Genomic DNA, 16,817 nt, shown 5'->3' on the forward strand with positions numbered 1-16,817 from the left:
GATGGCAGAGCCCAGGTGGATGGGAAAGAGTTACCCATGGGGGTCGGGGTGGGCAGTAGATGCCAGGCGGGGGCAGTTGGCCTCATGAAGAAATCCGAGCCGCCTCTGCTTTGTCCGGCCACATCTGATCCCAAGGACACCCACGGCTGCCCCAGTGGTACTTTCTGGCAGCCCACCCTGTCGCAGGCCCCGGGGGAAGCTGAGGCGTGAGAGTGTCGGCAGGTTCTGCAGTCCCCAGATGGCACGGACGCACTGTCACCTGTCATGCTGCCTTCCAGCGGTGGGCCGAGCAGCTGTCACTGGCCTTCTGTGGCTGGGAACGCAGAGGAGGGATCCTTGCCACACCATCACCAGGACACCCAAGACCCTCCCAGACTGGGATCCGAGTGCCTCGAGAAAGTTCCTCCTGCTGTCCTGGACACATTGGCTGGCGGCCATTATGTGCTATTCTGAAGACCTGCTTCACCACTTAATGAGAGGTTCTGACAAATCTGGTCCCTTGCAGTAGCTTCACTCTCGGGAGGGCTGTACCAGACAGCCTCGGGGTCTCTGTAGATCACGTCCCTCTCTGTGCCTTTGATTAGCCAGCAGTGGCCATGCTGTTCGGAGATGAGGTGGTGGTTTCTCTCACTAGAGCTGCCTCTAGGGATGGTGCCCCAACCCTGAACTTTGCAGTCAGGCCTGAAAGCTCAGCGTGATCTGCCACTTGCTTGGTCCTGCTGTGTCACCCTTCTTCTCCATCTATAAGCACAGAACTGATGGGAAGGTAGCAGACTCTAGATCGGCCCATGACACATTGCCTGGAGAGGAAAGATGGGCCAGCCAATCAGATTTGCTCCTTGGTGCTCTAGAACCAGGATTCTGGAGAAGACTCTTGAAGAGCTCGGTGGAAAGGGTCCCCCCAGTAGGCGGGGCTTCAATACTCGTGAGTGTCTTGCTGTGCAAATGCTCAGCTTGTGTCGGGCAAGACACAGCGGCCTGAGACCTGTCAGAATCAGAGCCCAGGACCACCAAATTTGGGAGCCAGGGGGAAAATTTTTAGTCAATGTGACCAAGCTCCTGTGTGCTTCTGCAGATCTTTTTTAGAAGTGGGGAGGCAGAGAGAAGTCAGAGGGAGAAGTTCCCAGAAAGAGCAGCCTGTTTTTGGGTTTGAGCTAAGTGAAGTTTGGGACTTTCTCTGGATTTAGGGCAGTTCTTACACCAGTGTGCATCAGAACCACCTTGGGGCTCATTGAAACCCAAGTTGCCTGCCCTCCTGGAGTTGTCTGGGTGGAATGTGCATTTCTAACAAGTTCTGGGAGGAGGCTGCCACTCCCAGGTGGGAGGCACACAGAACCACTGATGTGAGGGCAAGAGGGACGCTCCTGCCCACATATGTGTGGAGACTCCTCAGCTTTCCCTCTCTGGTGCGTTGCTCACTTGTGGCCACTGGAAAGAGCACTAGTGTGAGAAAAAGGATACCTGAGCCTGGTTCAGATGGTCACAGATGGCCTGAGTGCTTGGAGGAGGGGTTCTTGCTTTCCTGGGATTCTATTTCTCCTTCTGTAAGATGGACTCAGGAGTAGGATCTGCTTACCAGGGCGGAAGTGAGGAGGAAGGGATGATGTCTTATTAACAGGACCAACTGTCCCCTGATTGCGTGTCTAAGAAATGCTGCATTTCTTTAATTTCCATATCACATAGACCACCAGACTGTGTGGGGCCTGCCCTCCTTCCCTGACACCACCTCAGCATCATCCTCTGGGCCTCGCCTTTCCTGCCACCTCTACCCCCCGACCATGGCTGCCCCGTGACTAGCAAATCTCCAACCCCCGTTCTTTCCCTAAGTGTTGGTCAAACTAAAGGAGCATTTCCCCACAGCACTACCGTTGGCATTTTGGAGCTGATCATTCAGAGTCCTAGGGGTCTGTCTTGGGCATGGTACAACGCTTAACCACATTTTTGGGCTGTGACTCCTAGATGCCAGTAGGGTCCCTTCAGGCTAGCTGTGATAATTGAAAATGTCCCCAGACATTACCAGATGTTCACTGGGTGGGAGTGGGGCAGCCTCGAGGGGCATGGTGACCACTGGAATAAAGTGTTGACGTCTGTCTTTGCTGCTCAATGTAGCCCTGTCCAGGTACCCACCTGTCCACCTGCCTGTCACTTGGGAGTTACTCAACATTGGTTGAATGAACTAATGAATCTATGTTAATTTTCTTGATTTAATGAAAAAAACAGTCTATAAAAACTGTGCACATGTAAGTGTGAGTAAATTTGGCTGCCTAAGAAACACCTGGGAGCCTTATAAGAAGTCACCTTCCTGGGGTCCAATCAGAGAGTTGGGCTGCAACCTAGAAATCTGGTTGTCAAAAGTGAATCGTGGAGGGCTGGAATTGTGGCTCAGCGGTGGAGCGTTTGCCTAGTGCATGCAAGGCCGTAGGTTGGATCCTCAGTAACACACACACACAAAGAGTAGATCCTGGAATCCTCAAGAAGTTAAACATTGGCTTTCTATAGGACCTAGCCACTCATCTCCGAGAATTGAAAGCAGGAACTCAGACATATATTTGCTCATATGCAAATATCTATGGAGCAGCAGTGGTCAGCAGAACCTTAGAGTAGAACCAGCTCCAATGTCCTTCAATCCTTCAGATGAGTGGATAAATAAAGCATGTATCCATACCACCTATAGGATTTTGCCCTAGAAAGCGGAGATCCTGCGGCAGCCTGGGCGAACTTGGGAGACCTGGTGCTCCGCAAGGCCAGCCAGGCACTGAGGACACGTCTTGTGTGATTCCTTGTATGTGAGGTGACCCAAGTAATGGAGACAGAAAATAGAACCGAGGCTAGGGGGCGCTGGGACGAGGGAGAATGGGGAATTGTTTAATGGGTACACATTTTTTTTTCGGGATGCTGAGAAAATTCTTAAAGCGCCTTAATTGTATGTCTAAAAATAGCTAAAATGGTAAATTTTATGTTATGTGTATTCTATCACCCACACCCAGGTGCCTTGTCCTAGCCAGGACTGGGAATCCGTGGTGTGGGAACAGGGAACGGGAGAGATGTGACCAGATGAGATCCAATGGCCCTTTTGGGCTTCGTAGCCTGTGATTTTTTGCTGGGACAGACCTGACTTCGCTCACCTACTATGGTTCAGGCTGGTTTCTAGAGAAGGTGCCCCTTCCCTGGGAGTGTACATGTGACCCTCTATAGAGGCCAGGCGGGCCACCTGAAGAGGACCCCAGCTGTTGAGGACAGCTCATCTGGAGGCCACGTGTCCTGTCCATGGGGCAGCTGCTGCCCAGCTCCAGCTGGTTCTCGAATGTGGGAAGCCTGGTTGTGGGTGAGGAGTCCAAAAGCTGGGTTTGTGTGTGAAACTTGCTGGTGTTTAGCTGTTGGCAACTGGCTCATTGAGCAGCAGGCAAACAAACAAGCCACATGTGGGTCGGGCTGAGCGAACCCTGCGGGGCTCTGGTCTGCTTGGCAGTGTTCCTGGGCGCCTGCCGGCATGGGCCTCGGGCTCCTGCCCCATCATCACACGCTGGGTGGCGTCTGAAGTCTGACACCGGCTCTCTTGGATCCTCTGAGAATTCCTCTTGCTTTTAGCGCACCCAGGAGGGAAGTGTATAGACCAGACAGCAAGGGCCAGATCCCAGGTCCAGGAGTCCCCTCAGCTGGGGTCCTGACAGCTCTGCCACCTTGCTTCTCTCTTCCCGCTGTCTCAGGTTCCTCATCTGTCAAGGGGGAGTAGAGTCCTTCCCACCACACAGAGTGAGGGTGAAGAGTGCAGGGAGATGGGGCATGGACCCAGTCCAGGCAGGGCCAGCCCAAGTGCTCTCGTGTGTGTGTGTGTGTGTGTGTGTGTGTGTGTGTATGTGTGTGTGCGTGTGCACGTGTGCAGGGTGCGGGGGCGGGGGCGGGGAATGAGCATGGAGTGGGATACACACCTGTGTCTTCACCTGTGACATGGGCCCGTGGTTTCACCCTCAGCCGTTCTTAGGAACCACGAGGTCTTTTCAAGTGATGGCTGGCCATGGCAGGTGCCCAATACATACTGTTCTGTCCTTTGAAGTTTGAGGCCTTTGCCATCTATAGGGACCCAGGGAGAGGAAACTGGGCCTGGCCAGGAGAGGCAGGATGAGCAGAATGGAGACATGGTCCTGTGTCCCCTGCCTCGTCAGCGGCTTTGCCCACTCCGTGGCCACCAGCACATGCTGAACAGGCCTTAGCCTTGGCTCTCCAGGGCAGTGGGGATGACGGGTAGCGACCCCAGCCCTGCTCTGTGCCTGCCTCTGAATGCTTACTATCTCCTTCTCCTGTCAGAGTCACAAGGAAGGCCTCCTGTCTCTAGTTCACAGAGGGCTCAGAGGGGGCGGGCTGCATGCCCAGGTGTGCATAAACAGCTGGGAGGTCACAGGGCCTGAGCAAGGCAGAGCCAGGGGAAGGGGCCCTGTCCTGGCCAGACCCTTCCTGGGAGGGCCTCACCCTTCCAGTGAGTGGAAAGGCCATCACCCACCCAGAGCAGGGAGCTAGCGTTCTTCCTGGGACCCTGAAGGAGTAAAGGGCCCTGAAAATCCTGAGATACTGGGTACTCAAAGGACCACATGAGCTCTGGCACAGTCACTGGCAAATGGTAACTGAGGGCCACTGTGGGGATGGGGTTGGCAGCAGCATTTGGGTTCCTAGGGACCCCTGGCCACATGCCAGAGGTACCTCCAGGTCCTAGGTCCAGAGGCGCAGAGATGGCACCCATTGCTGTGTGCTTCCCTGATGGGTGTCCCCTGTGCCCTGGTTGGGAGGAGTGGCAGGGGTGGTGGGAACCCAGTATGCAACTCATCCACCTCCGTGTGCCCCTACACATGCCTGTTCATGACACTGTTTCATTACACATACGTGTTTGTTATATCTGCACACTGTGGTGGAAGGAGGGAGGACAGGACCTTTCAGGAGTCCTTCCTTCTAGTCTTGAGAAATACTCCTCAGAAGCTCTGGGTTTGGGAGGTTGAGGGAGGAGGTACTCAGGACACGTGGAAATCGAACTCTTGGTCCCCACATCTGGCCCAGTTGAGGAAGGAGACTCTGCAGGAAACAGGAGGGAGAAATGAGGGCAGTGAGGTGGCTGCAGTCCACTGACTGATGGCCTTGTTCCATGAAGAGCGCCCAGGCCACAAGGAGAGGTAGGATGTAACAGGCCTGGCCCCTGCCAGTTACCAGGCCCCCAGGGAATGAAGGGCTGGGAGAAGCCATAGGAAGAGCAGAGACAGGATGCTGGTGTGATGGGGAAGTGGGGGGGCTCTCTGCTGTGGTGGGAGGGCCCCCGTGGGACCACGAGGAAACACAGACTCCACTCTGGTCTGGAAGAAGCATGGGCATCTTGAGCTTGGGGTGGGGATGGGGTCACTGGCTGGACCTAGAGCCCCCACCGCCTCCCAGCCCAGGAAACTGGTTCAGTGGGTGGGACGCAGGGGCTGGACCTGGGACAGCACAAACATCTGCCCACCATCTTTCTCCCACCTCTGCAGGGGGCGGAGGAAAGCGCAAAGGGAAAAGCAAGAAGTGGAAGGAAATCCTGAAGTTCCCTCACATCAGCCAGTGTGAAGATCTCCGGAGGACCATAGGTAAGCCCACTGACCCCCTCCAGGCCACTGTGCAGTGAGCCAGAGGCGACTCCGGTAACGCAATGTGGTCTGTCCAGGGAGGCCCTTGAAGCCGACGTCTTTGTTACTTTACTCAGATGGGGAGACCGAGGTGCAGAGTGGCTCTGTCACTGGCCCAAGGTGCACAGCTCAGGGGAGGGCAGTGGGGGGGCCACCTGGCTCTGAGCCCCACATGGAGCTTTTCTTCTCTTCCTCCCTGGAGCCTGTGCACCCTGCCCTCGGGGAACAGCCCTGGCTCTGGGCTCTCCTCCTCTCTTGCTGGAGATGGTGATGCCCACCACGGAGCTGCTGCCCACCGACACAGCCCTGCCTTCTCTCTTCAGCACCACGTAGCCACCTCCAACGAGGGCAGGAGCTCATCTCCTATGGGGACTGGCACAGCCAACACACCACGTGCCCCCGCTGAGGACATGGCTGTAGACAAGAGGCCAGGGTGACTGGGTGAGGGCTCCTATGGGTGGGCATGAGGGGGCTGGTCTTTTGTTCTGGTCGGACCTGGCCCTCCTCCCCATGTGCCCTGGGGTGGGCACCCCCCTTGCTACAGGAAGGCCCCTCAACTGCTTGTGACTGTCAGAGGTCACGTACATGTACACATGTTTTACAATACTCAGGCCCACCGGGGACTGGATAGCCTACAGTGTCCAGTGTAGGGGAGGGGCTCACTTGATTGGCATCTATGAGATGAAAAGATGCCGGCTGCACCCACAAAGGCAGATGTGAGCGGGGAAGCAATGTAGATGTGGAGGATGGGGAGCTCCCCGAGACGCACCTGCCGTCCTTAACCCCTCCGTGAGGTCAGAATCTCCATGGTCCTTGGAGCCAAGAGTGGAGCTGGCCTCAGGAATTGCAGCTCTGGATCCAGCAGACTTGGGCTCAAATCCTGTCCTCTCTCCTGGTCCCGTGACAGGATACTAGTCCATTGGGCTTTGTCTCCCTAGCTGTAGGTGACATAACGACTGTGAACACAGTAGAGGGGACCAGATGAGACCATGACTTGCTCTTCTCAGTTCTCCAGGGTTCTTTCTGCAGTTCCCAGCAGCTGCCGCCCTGCTTGACCCCTTTTGAGTTGTGGCCTTGAACACCCATGTTCACGCTTGAGAATCAACGGGCCCAGCGGGAGAGAGGAGGGGCTGCTCTCCTGAGGCTGGCAGGGCTCAGGGTAGGACTCACAAGTGGCCAGGTAGACTACCATCCAGGACTACCCAGGACTCACAAGTGGCCTTCAGAGAGTCATGGGGAGAGCGCCTCTGGTGACTGGCCATTACCCCCCTAGAGATCATGTCATTCTTTGTCATTCTGATTTAGGCCTGGAGAGACTGGGCCCAGAGGTGGGCTGGGGTGGGGACCTCAGCTGTCTTGGTCACCACACACCCCTGAGGGCAGAAAGGCCCTCCTGTGGGTGGCCCGAGTCTTTTCGGTCACCTTCCTCCTGGGTGAGCCTGCTGGCTGCCAGGTGCCTCTTCTGGAGGCAGAACCCAGCTTTCTTCTGATGAAAAGATGTCACTTCACTCCCCATTCGCTATGGGCCCCGGGGGCATCTTGCATTCCTCCTTCGGACCAAGGGTTGCCCTGAGACCATCCCATGTGTTGACCATCCCGAGGAGAGAGCTTAACATGGAGAAAGGCTCCCCAAAGGGGGGATTACGAGAGGCAGGGCAACGGGGCGAGGCCAAGCCCACCTGGGAGAGGCCTGGCCTGCCAAGTCCACCCTTGGAAGTCATCTGCCTGGGTGGTGTCTGCAGGTAGCTGTCACGAGGGCGGAACAGGCTCTGAAGGCCACTTCCTCAGAGAAGTCCCCCTGGCCCTGAAGGAAAACTAGCCATGGCCAGAGTCGCCCAGAGCCCCCAGGCTGCTCCTGCTAGACCACCTCCCTGGGCTACTGTCTCACATCTGTCCGTCCCACAGTGTGAGTGGCTGTTCAGGAAGGGGCTGGATCTTTGAAGTTCATGGCCGTGTGGTTGGCACTTGGCTTACAAAAGGGGTGTGAGAGACGTCAGCCTGAAAACGAGTGAAGGAGAGAAGAAGAGGAGTGAGCGAGCTCGGCTCAGGAAGGGCTTCGGATGGGAGAGTACTGAGAGTAAGGGGGCATCTTGAATCTGCCATCCAGATTAAAGAAATCCTAATGTTCTACTATATTTATTTCACATGTGTCTTAAAAATATAAAACAAGGGCTGGGGGTGTGGCTCAGCGGTAGAGCACTTGCCTAGCAAGTATGAGGCACTGGGTTCGATCCTCAGCACCACATAAAAATAAATAAATAAAATAAAGATATTGTGTTCATCTACAACTGAAATAATAATAATAATAATAATAAAAAATATAAAACAAAAATATAAACTAAAGGGCTTCTGGTTCCAGACAAGAGGGAGTGGATACATTGTCCCCTATCCTTCTTGCTAAGGGCAGTTGAAACCCTGGACATTGTGTGTAAAACAGACATAAGAAGACTCCTGAGGTGGAAAGAAGGCAGACTGGCTGGGGACTCTGAGCTTCTTGGGTTTTCTTTCTTATTCCCTTTGCCCCTACCTGGGAATCAGAGAAACTCAAAACCAAAAATGTGGGTAGTACCCCCACCCCGCCGCCCACCAAAAAGACCCGGCCAGTTTTCTGCAGCCAGAGGTCCTGGAAGGGGCAGCTGAGCACAGGGCCACTCCAGAGCTGCCGTTTCACCTCGCACCAGCAGCAGGACGCGCACTTCCAGACTTTCTTCTCGATCTCCGTCTGAGCTCTGGCTGCGGTAACCAGTCATACTGGCCGGGAGGCTTTGACACAGGTGTTTACTCCCTAGTTCCGAAGGCCGGCAATCCAAGATCAAGGCTGCTTCCTGGCCCGCAGACAGCATCGTAGTATCCTTGTGTCATCAAACGAGAGGAAGCAGCTCCCTCAGGGCTCTTCTTACCAGGGCACTAATCCCATTCCAGAGGGCTCCTCTCTGGGGGCTGCACTGCCCCCCCACACTGTCAGGGAGCTCCGCTTCACCACCTCAGTTTTGGGGAGGATACAGACAGTCTATCATAGGCAGCCTAGTTCCAGATTCGAGGACCTGGCTCTGCTTCCCCTCCACTTGCCTCCTGAGACACTGCTCTTCTGCCTTGAGGTGAAGGAGCCTCACAGGCTATGCCCTGCCCGGCCTGCACTGCCACCAGATGCTCAGGTACCCTCCCTGCTCCCTCCTCCCCAGGGGCTTCCAGGCATTGCCCCAGGAGCACCCAAAGGTCCCTCACCTACTAATACCCTCCTTGCTGGAAGGAGACCTGGGAGTACAGGATTGGACTGTGCATGGGCTTCACCCTGTGGCCCCAGCCCCATTCTGGGCCCTTAAACGGAGCTCTTGGCAGGGCCCAGGACCCCAGGCAGGTGTGAGAATGGTGTACTGTCAGATGGGAGTGATGCTTTTGTTTTCTGAAGAGTTTTGAAAGAAGTGTGTGTGTGTGTGTGTGTGTGTGTGTGTGTGTGTGTGCAGTGTGAAGAGAAGCCCAGGAAAACAGGAGGCTGACACAGACCGGGGGCTGCAGCCTGTGGGCTGGGCCGGGGCTCGGGCTTGCCGCCTGTTTGCAGTGGTGTTTGTACAGCCTCTGCTGGGGTCCTGCTGGAAGCCTTCTTAAATCAAAATCTCATTTCTCCTCTAGACCAATACACAAACCAAACAGTGGCAGACGCCGCATTTGTTTTCTTGTGGACACACACGCTGGCTCTGCAGGGCTTTGGCTGGATGTCCCAGGGCAGGCCTTGTGCTGAGGCTCCAGGGCCCCTCGGGCCCAGAGGGTAGTAGGGTGGTGCAGTGGGAAGGCTCAGGATCAGAGGGAAGGACAGAGCCCTCGCGGGCCCTGGGACGCTGGCCCCTCCATTGAAGCCATGACCTGGCCTGCCTTGGCGCTGCCCTGGGAAGCACGGGCTGCTCTGCCCAGCAACGGGGGTGATTTTGAAAAACTGAAAACCGCCCTGTGAATCATTCTCCTGCCAAAACCGATCCTACTTGGGGTAAACCTCCAACTCTTTTCTGTGGGTAGCAAGCACTTTGGCTGTGGGTGAAGTCCATGGACCCCTTCTCAGAACAAGGCTTTTACATATGAAAGGGACCACAGGGGGTTACCAAGGAAACCAGTTCTTTTCAAATGCAGTTATTAAATACTTTAAAAATGTTTAATATAGAAATGTATGTGCTTCTTTGTTAATACTTTAAATAACAAGATCTAATAGCTGGTCTAATAGCTATTGTAATTTAGAATTTGGGATGAGCAGAAGTGATACTTTCATGTATCTGCCACAACTCTAAGAAGAGTGTCATTTGTGCTGGAGACGAGCCCCAGGCACTGCTAGCATTGTGTGGGCCCTTGTCGACATTCATGATGGCAGGCAGTGCTGGGTTTTGGTTAGAGGTTGGTAGAAAGAAGGCCAAGTCTCTCCCTGCAAATCTGGCCTGACATTTTTCTCCCTACCCTGCCCGAGCCGCACCGGGCCTCCTCCTCCCTTTCTCGTCTGTACACCTTTGTGTACAGCTTGTCTTCAGGCGGGAGCTGTGGCACCTGCTCTCCCCTCCACCTGGAATGTTCTCCCCATACTTTTTTTTCAGGGCGCTTTTAGGATTCAGCCCAAATTTCACCTCCAAGAGAAGCCTTCGCCCCCCTCTTATGTTCTTCCACATAGTGCTGTTTATTTAATGTTCTCTCCCCATACCTCCGTGTGAAGTCATCATCTTTTATTAGTCATTTACTTGTGTATTTTCTGTCTCCTCCACTAGACTGGTTGTTCCATGTTAAAAGTGACTGCGTCTTGCCTGGTTCACTCCCCAAACAGTGTCTGGCACATAATAGGGCTCATCAAACATTAAGTGAATGAAGGATTGAAGGAGGTGAAATGTTTGAAATTCGGGCTCTTTTTAAAAAGTTTATGACATGTGTTCGCTGTATCTAAATTTAACCTTAGCCAGTTACTTAAAGTAATGAGAGTCTAGCTTCGGGAGGCAGCGTAGAAAGTGTACAGAGATGATCAGGCTTAGCTCAACCCCAAGACCCCAGCCACAGTCTCCTAGGCACTAAGCGGCGAGGCCAACGAGGGGCTCCTGGCCGGCCAGGTTCCCCAGAGCTGCTCTCGTGTTTACGTTTGCACAGAACCCTCAACTCAAGGAAATGAACATCGTGTCTATTTCAGAAGTGAGTGAACAGGCTCCTGGAGCAGGGTGACTGCCTAGGACAGTCCAGTTCCTGGGTCCTAGCAACAGCTTCCCACCACCTGGAGTTAACTGACTCGTAAACATTTGGGGCATGAGCCCCAGCCAGTGCCCGAAGCAGAGGGACTCACTGCAGGCTCCAAGGGTCGACATTCCTGTGGGTCTCTTTCTCTCTTTACTGCATCTTGTAAGTATGTGCTGCTTGTTTATTCAACAAATGTTTATTGGGAACCTACTATGTGCTGCCCATGGGGAAACAGCTGATTCCTGCCCGCCTGGAGCTCAATCATGGCTGAGCTCAGGAGATTGACTGGGATGGCCATGTGATGACTGATTGAGAATGTTCTATGATGGTGAAGAACAGGTCACCACGCTGAAGAATGGTGGTGAGGGTCTGCACCTGTCAGAACTTCCCCCAAAGGAAGTGGCTTCCCTCACAACCTCCCAAAGCATTTTTCTGTGAGCTCCTTGGGGGCCTAGAACACTTCCTGCTCACTTGAGAGTCTTCACTGTGGCACAGGGTGGATGGATTGATGGATGGATGATGGGCAGATGGTAGGTAGATAGACCAAGTGCTCGTTCCCTCCTCTCCCTCCGTCTGGAAACCAGAACAGCAGTTAGTGGCAGTATTAAGACAGAGGTTCCTTGCTGCCTGGATCTGCTCCCAGTGTGAGCCCCAGACATGAGCTGACTGACCGTGGACAGAACTGGCAGAGGGCAGACAGACTGTGAGAGGAGGGAGACGTCCTCCAATGTCTGCTCGTCTGCTGGCGAAACATCAAGTAATGACATTATTAGTTAATAGGCTAATTGTTCGAGTAAGATCATTAGGGGCCCAAGTCAAAGAAGTTCTCAGAATGTGCAAAGCTTGGAAGGCTGGAAACGTCATCACGAAGATAAAAGATTGTTGAGGTCTGCAGATATTTCTCAGTGACGCAGAAAGTCCTGTTGGGCAAAAGTGTGGCCTTTTTTATTTATTTAGCTCAGACTCATTGCGTACTTTATTCTTTCGCTTAAAAAAAAAAAAAAGTAGGAGGGGGTTTGAGTGAAAGAGTTGATTATTCCAGTGTTTGGCAATATTTCTGTAGGAACTGTCCAAAAGCTGTGTAATAAATCAAGGTCCCTCCTCACCCCCGGCAGGAGCAGCGTTTAGGAGGAGACTGTTTGCAGAAGTGGCTGCTGAGCCTGGTGTGCCACCAAACTGCCCCAGTCCTCACAGGCGGGCGGGACAGGGAGATTGAGCTGCCTCCTGGGAGAGCCGCTTGTCAAAGCTTAACTCTTCCCAGGAGCAGAAGCGCTTGGCTGTGGGGGATTCCTAGAGGAAAACATAGGGCCTCAACATGGGAAAAAACCTCCAGCTTCCCCCAGAACCGCGAGACTTCCTTGAACTGCCTTAGTTCTTGTTCACTAATGTCAGCCAGTGGACATTCCTCGAGCCCCTACTATGCACTGGGCATTGTATGGGTGCTGGGCTGTATCATGGGTCACCCTCAAGAAGTGGTGTGGCCTCACAGAAGGATCTTCCGTTGTCATCATCAAGGTCAAAGCCAAGGTCAAAGGGTGGCTCTGATGTGCCCAGCTATGACTTTGAGCAAGTCATTCAACTTCCCTGGGTTGTTTCCCTAGGCCATTCCGTGGCAGTTTCTTTGTACCTAAAATGGAGACACTAGTACCCACCTGGTAGGGCTGCTGGGAGTGGCACATGCTACTGATGTCCTTGCCGTCATTGTCAGCACAGTGGTGGTTTGAGGGACACTCGGAGAGGACGTTAGAGCTCCCCAAGGAAGCTGAGTTGGCTATGGGTGGTTAGTGGGCCATGACATTAGTGCTGACGTGGAGTGAGTGGGTGGCAGTGCAGGGACAGCTGCTCAGAGTTTTCTGAATCTCTGTTCCTTGAGCACCTACCTCCAGCTTCCTCCTCCTGGAAGCCCACTCTGAGCCCTGCAGCCCCAGCCCTTCCCCCCAGCTACACAGCCTGTCCCAGAGCGCCATAGCACCCCTCCTGCCCAGACCCCTCTCCTGGCCTGGAGGGCTTCTTTGAAAGGACCTGTGCATGTCCTAGAAGGCTGCAGCCCAGAGAACTCACCCTGGTTGCCCTGGGTAGGCGTGGAGGTCCGCAGGGACCCCAGCTTCATCTGCAAGGTAATTCCGTAAAGGAAGAATGAATTGGTGTGTTATTGTGTAATTAAAAAGGGAATGAAGAGAGACTGGATTCCACCGTGGTTAGAGAGAATGGTGACCCTGTTTCTCTCCTCCTTGTTGACTCTGTGCCCCCTGAGGCGTCTGTGGCCCGTGGGACGGTCAGAGCTTCTCACGTCTCCGTGACCTCGTCCCCTGCAGGCTGCCAGGCTGGCATTCAAGCTCTTGGTTTCATCGTCAGGGAAACCAAGTCTCTGCGGACGTCATCGCCGTCCTTGGGGTGATAAGGGCGCGTCACTCCTGTGGTTCTGCCACTTAACCCTGCTCGGGTAAGGCGCAGCATCTGCTCGGCCTTGGAGTGCAGGATAAATTTAGATGTGGCAGAGCTGGAACATCAGGTGACCTGTCTGCAGCTGGAGCTCTCGGGAGGAGAGGGTGGCCTGTGGGGTTGGTGCCATGGGTGTCAGCCTCACCTCCGTGGCTGGCGGCAGCCCTTGGAGGAGGCCCGAGCTCGGTGCCCAGTGGCGCTTGCCCATGGGTTTCTCCTTCGTGCTTCTTAGAATGGGGTGCTGGAGAGTTTTTCAGATGATCTGGATGCGTGGTTTCCAGAGGCTGCTCTGCAGAGAGGTGGGATCCGGGCCAGGCTTCCACCTGATCGTTTTTTTGACCTTTTATATTTGGGCTTCTATGTAAGATCTTATTCTGGGGCTAAAACTAAAACCAAACTTGAAACCCAGTGTTGATATGAAAACTGAGTCCCAGAGAGACAAGTGACATGCAAAGGTCTCCTTGTGGCCGGAGTCCAGGCGGGCCTTCCCCCACTGAATGAATTTGCCAGGGCTGCTGTAACTAAGAGCCACAGACCGAGTGGCTTCAATGACAGAATTTATTGACTCAAAGCTCTGGACGCCAGAAGTGCAGGATGAAGGTGTTGGCAGGGTTGGTTCCTTCTCAGGCTGCAAGGGAGCATCTCTTCTGGGCCTCTCTCCTAGCTTCTGGGGCTTGCCTGCCGTCTTAGCTTAGCCTGACCTCTGCCTTATCTTCACATGGCGTGTTCCCTGTGTGGGTCTATTGGCAAGTTTTTCCTTTTTATAAGGACACCAGTCTCACTGGATTAGAGCCTGCCCCAATGGCCTCATTTTAAAATGATTACCTCCATGAAGACCCTATTTCCAAATAAGGGCACATTCTGAGGTACCTGGGGTCCTGGCTGCTTGTTTTTTAGGGACAGGACACAACTGAACCCATAGCCTACCTTACCCCATGGTCCATGGAGTCCAGGTAGGGGCCAGAGGATCCTGGCTCTGGGGCTGAGGGTGGACCCTCTCCCTCCTACAGGCACAGGCCACCGCCACCCGCTTCCCTGACAGGCACAGGAACGTCTGTGGGAGGACTGATTGTTTCGCCAGCCGTGCTGCATAGTACTTTTCCAGTCCCTCTTTTTGTTGCTAAGTCAGCAATTAACAAATTACTTTGCTAAAAATCATATGGAAAATTTTAACAAGGAAGGTCACCCATAGTCACCTCTCAGGTACAGCCATAGTTAACACTTTCCTATACGTTCTTCTAGCTTTTCCCCGGTAAGCGTTTTGTTTCTTATATATAGTTTTGTTTCTTATCTTTCCCACACAATTTTTGGTGCCGGGGGTTTGAACCTGGGCCTTGTGATTGTTAAGTACCTGAGCTGTACCCCAGCCCTGTTCCTGGCCTTTTATCTTTTCTTTTTTCTTTTGTGATACCAGGCATTAAATCCAGGGATGCTTAAACACTGAGCCATATTCCCAGCCTGCTTTTTATGTTTTATTATTTTTTTTAAATTATTATTTTTTTTGAGAGAGAGAGAGAGAGAGAGAATTTTAATATTTATTTTTTAGTTTTCGGCGGACACAAAATCTTTGTTTGTATGTGGTGCTGAGGATCGAACCCGGGCCTCACACATGCCAGTTGAGTGCACTACCGCTTGAGCCACATCCCCAGCCCTATGTTTTATTTTGAGATGGGGTCTTGCTAAGCTGCTTAGGGCCTGCTAATTTGATGAGGCTGGCCTTGAACTTGCAATCCTCCTCCCGAGCTGCTGGGATTACAGGTGTGCACCACCACGCCTGGTTCTGACCTTTTTTTCTTAACATGATATCAAGTGTATTTTTCATCATTAAAACTCTTCATAAATATGATTTTATGGGGCTGGGGATGTGGCTCAAGCGGTAGCGCGCTCGCCTGGCATGTGTGCGGCCTGGGTTCGATCCTCAGCACCACATACAAAAAAAATAAAATAAAGATGTTGTGTCCGCTGATAACTAAAAAATAAATATTAAAAAAATTCTCTCTCTCTCTCTCTCTCTCTCCCTCTCTCACTCTTTCTTTAAAAAAATATGATTTTATGTTTTCCATTTGACACATATTTATTGGGCATCAAGTATCAGGGCTACATCAGTGAACAAAACACAAAAGCGTCCGTATTCTCTCAGGCAGCCCTTTTGCAGGTGAGTGGCCACACCAGTTGATGATTGGAAACTCACCTGTTGCCCCGAACCCAGAATTGGTTCAGGCACTCAGTCCCTCCCCCGCTGTGGCTCGTCTCCTATGGGGGAAGTTTTTCTTTAATCTATCTTGAAAATAAGGCCTTACCCTGAGTGCAGCGTAAACTGATTTTTATAGGTTCCACATCTATCACTTGTGTATATTGTACTACTTGGGTTTTTGGTTGTTACAGTTGGTATTGTGAATATCTTGCACTTCATTGTGGCATTTCAGTCTACAGCCCATGGGTGAGAAAGCCCACACTATCTTTTGGAAGGCTCGAGTGCGTTTAGGTACACCTGAGCATCCTGTCCAGTGCCCTCTCTGCTTCCTTTGCCTCTTCTGGAATGTTCCATGTCTAGCTGTGGACACCGTTAGCCTGACACAGGGTTGGTGGAGGAAATTTCAGTTGATATTTGGTGAGCAGGCTCTGCCCTTCTGGCCAGCCCCATCCCGGGCAGTCAGCAAGCAAGAGAAGGGCTTTTCTGTCTGCTTTAGGGCCCTCGCTGGAAACGAGAAAAACAAGCTCATTTATGTAGCAATGGGGACCTCAAACCAACACAAGGGGCCAGCCGACCCGCAGCAGCCTGAGCATGACAGTGTTCTGCCCCATAAAGAGACGCTGGGACAACACTTTTTATGGTCTCAGCCCAGACCCTATTTACAGATATTTCCCAGGGCTCGGTCTGTTCAGCAATACCTTGGCAATGGAGCCTGGCAAAGCAGCTAGCCCCAGCAAATTAACCACTCCTTGTTCTGACTACCCCAGAGCTAGCCCCAGGAGGGAGAATCAGAAGAAAGTATGGGTGTACTTGGGGCCAATGTGAACTTTTGAAATTAAAAACTAAAAATAACCACCACCAAATGATCCCCTAAAGAGCTCCTAGGGGCACGAGTTCCTCTCGGCTTCCAGCTCAGCTCGCTCTCTGTCCAGTAGCAGGGAACAAATGTACAATCCAGAGACATCTGGAGCGCAGCTTTTAAAATATTTTCTGTTTCTCAGTTGTGCTATACTTGTTTCATCTTTGAAGATAGTAATAATAATAATAATAGTTGTTATCATTATTTTGCAGTGCTGGGGATAGAACACGAGATCTCATACGTGTTAGGCAAGTGCACTACCCCTGAGCTACAAAACCAGCCCCGGTTATTTTATTTTGAGACAGTCTAGCTATGTTGTCTAGGCTGGCTTCAAATTTGGCAATCCTCCTGCCTCAGCCTCCCGAGACACTGGGATTGTAGGCATGTGCCCCTGTGCCCAGCTAACTCATTTTTTGAATCATCTTTTAGCTCTTTTTCTCATGACAAAAACAATAAACATCCATGGACAAGATTTCCAAAACAGAAT

The 16,817-nt window shown here is 52.6% G+C and overlaps 1 protein-coding gene across 1 annotated transcript in view; it reads left to right on the plus strand.

The window, feature by feature from the left end:
• Grk5 (G protein-coupled receptor kinase 5) overlaps positions 1–16,817 on the plus strand; it is a 195,845-nt gene that overhangs the window by 78,795 nt on the left and 100,233 nt on the right. The window contains exon 2 of the mRNA XM_076834183.1: positions 5,505–5,600. Within this exon, the coding sequence (XP_076690298.1) occupies positions 5,505–5,600 (96 nt within the window). The remainder of the gene's footprint in view (positions 1–5,504; positions 5,601–16,817) is intronic.

The sequence above is a fragment of the Callospermophilus lateralis genome, chromosome 15 (genome assembly GCF_048772815.1).
Source record: "Callospermophilus lateralis isolate mCalLat2 chromosome 15, mCalLat2.hap1, whole genome shotgun sequence".
Taxonomy (NCBI): domain Eukaryota; kingdom Metazoa; phylum Chordata; class Mammalia; order Rodentia; family Sciuridae; genus Callospermophilus; species Callospermophilus lateralis.